Below are 4,688 nucleotides of genomic sequence, written 5' to 3'. Positions count from 1 at the left end.
TTTTTAGTAGAGACGGGATTTCACCATGTTGGCCAGGATGGTCTGGAACTCCTGACTTTGACTGATCTGCCCGCCTTGGCCTCCCAAAGTGCTACTATTTATAAGCGTGAGCCACCATGCCTGGCCTCTTTTGTATTTTTCTAGCTACTTCCTTTATATACTACTTAGCACATCTTAGTTGCTTACGTAGTGTAACCCTATCCTGACTATGACTCATAGTTTTCCTCAGAGCACTTCGAATAAAATCAGCTAGGCAGAATGAATGTCTTAAAAAAAAAATCCAGCTGCTTTTGTATGATTTCTTTTTCTTTCTTTTTTTTTTTTTTTGAGGTGGAGTCTTGCTCTTTTTGCCCAGGCTGGAGTGCAGTGGTGCCATCTCAGCTCACTGTAACTTCCACCTCCCGGGTTCAAGCTATTCTTCTACCTCAGCCTCCCCAGTAGCTGGGATTACACGTGCACGCCACCACGCCCGGCTCATTTTTTTTTTGATTTTTGGCAGTGGCGGGGTTTCACCATGCTGGCCTGGCTGGTCTCGAACTCTTTTTTTTTTTTTGAGATGGAGTTACACTTTTGTTGCCCGGGTTGGGGTGCAATGGCGTGATCTCGGCTCACCACAGTCTACGCCTCCTGGGTTCAAGCGATTCTCCTGCCTCAGCCTCCCACGTAGCTGAGATTACAGTCATGTGCCACCATGCCTAGCTAATTTTGTATTTTTAGTAGAGATGGGGTTTCTCCATGTTGGTCAGGCTGGTCTCAAACTCCCGACCTCAGGTGACCCACCCGCCTCAGCCTCCCAAAGGGCTGCGATTACAGGCATGAGCCACTGTGACCGGCCCTGGTCTCCAACTCTTGTCCTCAAATGATCTGCCCGCCTTGGCCTCCCAGAGATCTGGGATTACAGGCGTGAGCCACCATGCCCAGCCTATACTTTCTTATACTGAAAAGTTTTTATTTATATTAAGGTTTTTTTTAGGTATTCCATGGGGATCTTTCTAGTAAAATTAAGTACTGTCAAATTTTGCAAGGTTTCTTTTCTCTGAAATATTGATAGGATTAATTTTCAGTCATTCTAAATCTTTTATTTTCACAGAAACAGATATGTTTTTCTTAGCCATCAGCATGGTAGGAACTGACTTTTCTATGATCGGACAACTTTTTCCTCACAGAGCAAGGATAGAAATTAAGGTAAAGTAAACCCATCATATTTGTTGATTGGAAAGAGACCAAACATTACAAATGTTAGTAGTAGTATTTGTTTACCTTTGGTTTAAATCTCAGTTCATCTTTTTTTTTTCCATTGAGACAGAGTTTCACTTTGTTACTCAGTAGTGCGATGGCACGGTCTCAGCTCACTGCAACCTCTGCCTCCGGGTTCAAGCAATTCTCGTGCCTCAGCGTGTCATGTAGCTGGTATTATAGGCGCTTGCCACTATGCCCGGCTGATTTTTTTTGTGTTTTGGTAGAGATGGGGTTTCACCATGTTGCCCAGGCTGCTCTCGAACTCCTGAGCTCAGGTAATCCCCCCATCTTGGCCTCCCAAAGTGCTAGGATTACAGGCGAGAGCCTCTGCTCCCAGCCCATCTTTTTGTTTTTTTTTTGTAGACTGTTACGATGTTTTTGTTACATTTATCCCTCTTTATTGATTGAAAAGTAATATTTATGAGTTCTTATTTGGGTACAATCTTCTTTATGTTAGTTTCATATTTTCTTATATCTTATTCATTTGTAAAATGAATTTGAGGCAGTACCAATAAAAACACACTGCAACTAAGATAAAGAAGAGTTACATAATTAAAAGAGAAGATAAATATACCAGAGTACCTTAGTTAAGGGTAGCTTTTTCTTTTTTTTGAGATGGAGTCTTGCTCTGTTGCCCAGGCTGGAGTGCAGTGGTGTGATCTTGGCTCACTGCAACCTCTGCCTCCTAAATTCAAGTGATTCTCCTACCTCAGCCTCCCTAGTAGCTGGGATTACAGGTGCACACCGCCACGCCCAGCTAATTTTTGTATTTTTCGTAGAGGGAGTTTCACCATGTTGGTCAGCCTGGTCTCGAACTCTTGACCTCTGGTGATTCACCCGCCTTGGCCTCCCACCAAGTGCTGGAATTACAGGCGTGAGCCATCATGCCTGGCCAAGGGTAGCTTTTTGAACACAAAATGTATTTCAGAATTTCCTAGGAAAGCTTAAAGAGAAGAAATCTGAGTTTACACAGTTCTCATTTTCTGATCCACTGCTTTCCTAGGCCCCCTTAACTCTGGGACAACCAGTGGCACTAATAATGCCAGTTACAGCAATTATATGCCCCAGAGGATGAGCTGTCCCTGTTTTTTAGTTTCTTTGCTTGAGAAACTTATATAAGTTTTCTGGATTTAAGTGCATTTGAGTGTCATCACACTATGTTGCCATAATGCATTCTCAATTGATAGTGAGATCTTTACCCAACCATGGGCTTTTTCCTTCGTTTCTCATCCATATCATGTTCATTACATTAATAAAAGGAACCATTAGGATGGTATGTTTTTTCCTCTAGAACTAAATAGGCATGGATCGTCTGGGGACATTACATAAGGGGCATTGTACAGTGTAATGAAATAGTCTTGTATTTCTGCAAGAGATGAGGAACTGTTTATATTCTTTACGTTCATTTTCTGATGTTGATCTTTGATAAAAGAACAAAATGTTAAAATTCTGTGAAGGCTAGAAATTGTCTACAATTGGAGCTCTCTGCTGATCTGTGTAATTAATTATAAATTTGTCACTGGGCTATTTGTCTCAAAAATCATGTAGATTCTTTTCCTGAAAGGTTACTACGGCTCTAGCGGGTCATTGGGTAAAGTGTAGAAAAGTGACAGTAGGCCGGGCGTGGTGGCTCACACCTGTAATCCTAGCACTTTGGGAGGCCGAGGCAGGTGGATCACCTGAGGTCAGGAGTCCAAGACCAGCCAGGCCAACATGGTGAAATCCCGTCTCTACTAAAAATGCAAAAATTAGCCGGGCATGGTGGCGCATACACCTGTAATCCCAGCTACTTGGGAGGCTGAGGAAGGAGAATCGCCTGAACCCAGGAGGTGGAGGTTGCCATGAGCCGAGATTGCACCACTGCTCTCCAGTCTGCGCAATGGAAGTAAGACTCCATCTCAAAAATGAGAATAGACTGTATTTGGAGCTACTGAATTACATTACATTGATTTTCAAATATTGGGCTAATGTATTCCTGTATAAGCTCCATTTGGTCATAGTGTATTTTTCTGTGTTGCTCTATTTTGCTACATTTTCTTGAGAATATTTTTGCTACTTTGTTCATGAGGGATACTGATTTGTAAATTTCCTTTACAAAGTCCGTCCTATTTTGATATGAGGCTTATACTGGTCACAGAAATTGAGCTGGAAAGTGCTCCCTCTTCTATTTTCTGAAATAATTTGTTGAAGATTAGTATTATTTTGTATCAGTTAAAGTATTAGTATTACTTTAACATTTGATAGAATTTACCTGTGAAACTATTTGATTCTGTAGTTTTCTTTGGAGGAAGGGTTTATTTTATAAATTTACGCTTTCACTGATAATTTGTATTTTTTCTCTCTCTCTCTGTTTTTGTTTTTTTGGAGACAGAGTCTCACTCTGTCACCCAGGCTGGAGTGCAGTGGCGCTATCGTGGCTCACTACATCCTCAACCTCCTGGGCTTGAGTGATCCTCTCATCTCAGCCTCCTGAGTAGCTGGGACTACAGGCGTGTGCCACAATGCCCAGCTAATTATTTGTATTTTTTGGAGAGACTGGGTTTTGCCATGTTGCTCAGGCTGGTTTGGAACTCCTAGGCTAGAGTGATCTGCCTGCTTTGGCCTCCCAAAGTTCTGGAATGACAGGTGTGAGCCACTTCTCCCAGCCTCCTTAATGAACCCACTTTTCTTTTTTTTATTTTATTTTATTTTATTTTTTTTTGAGACGGAGTCTCGCTCTGTCACCCAGGCTGGAGTACAGTGGCCGGATCTCAGCTCACTGCAAGCTCTGCCACCCAGATTCACGCCATTCTCCTGGTTCAGCGTCCCGAGTAGCTGGGACTACAGGCGCCCGCTAGTTTTTTGTATTTTTTAGTAGAAACGGGGTTTCACCATGTTCACCAGGATGGTCTCGATCTCCTGACCTCGTGATCCACCCGTCTCGGCCTCCCAAAGTGCTGGGATTACAGGCTTGAGCCAGCGCGCCCGGCATGAACCAACTTTTCTTAATGTCAGTTTTAAGTTTCCAATTGTTTGTGTGTTGTTATTGATTTTTTTTTTTACTATTTAGCACTTCCATTTACTTTTTGTAAATTTACTGTTCAGCACTTCCATTTACTTTGTTTTTCTAGCTTTTAAGATGAACACTTAAAGCATTGATTTTAAAGCCTTCTTTTCTAAAGTAGACATTTACAGCTGTACATTTCCTTTTTGTTTTTGAGACGGAGCCTCGCTCTGTCACCCAGGCTGGAGTGCAGTGGCGAATCTCAGCTCACTGCAAGCTCCGCCTCCTGGGTTCACGCCATTCTCCTGCCTCAGCCTCCCAAGTAGCTGGAACTACAGGTGCCCGCCACCACGCCCGGCTAATTTTTTGTATTGTATTTTTAGTAGAGATGGGGTTTCACCATGTTGGTCAGGATGGTCTCCATCTCTTGACCTTGTGATCCACCCGCCTTGGCCTCCCAAAGTGC

The 4,688-nt window shown here is 42.8% G+C and overlaps 1 protein-coding gene across 2 annotated transcripts in view; it reads left to right on the top strand.

The window, feature by feature from the left end:
• The window catches only part of BDP1 (B double prime 1, subunit of RNA polymerase III transcription initiation factor IIIB), a 118,156-nt gene that overhangs the window by 12,816 nt on the left and 100,652 nt on the right, over positions 1 to 4,688 (top strand). For both annotated transcript variants that reach the window (XM_011959299.1, XM_011959298.1), the window contains exon 7: positions 1,091 to 1,185. In XM_011959299.1, the coding sequence (XP_011814689.1) occupies positions 1,091 to 1,185 (95 nt within the window). The remainder of the gene's footprint in view (positions 1 to 1,090; positions 1,186 to 4,688) is intronic.

This window comes from Colobus angolensis, unplaced genomic scaffold (assembly GCF_000951035.1).
Source record: "Colobus angolensis palliatus isolate OR3802 unplaced genomic scaffold, Cang.pa_1.0 Scaffold49, whole genome shotgun sequence".
Classification (NCBI taxonomy): domain Eukaryota; kingdom Metazoa; phylum Chordata; class Mammalia; order Primates; family Cercopithecidae; genus Colobus; species Colobus angolensis.
This window is presented reverse-complemented; position numbering and strand designations above follow the sequence as displayed.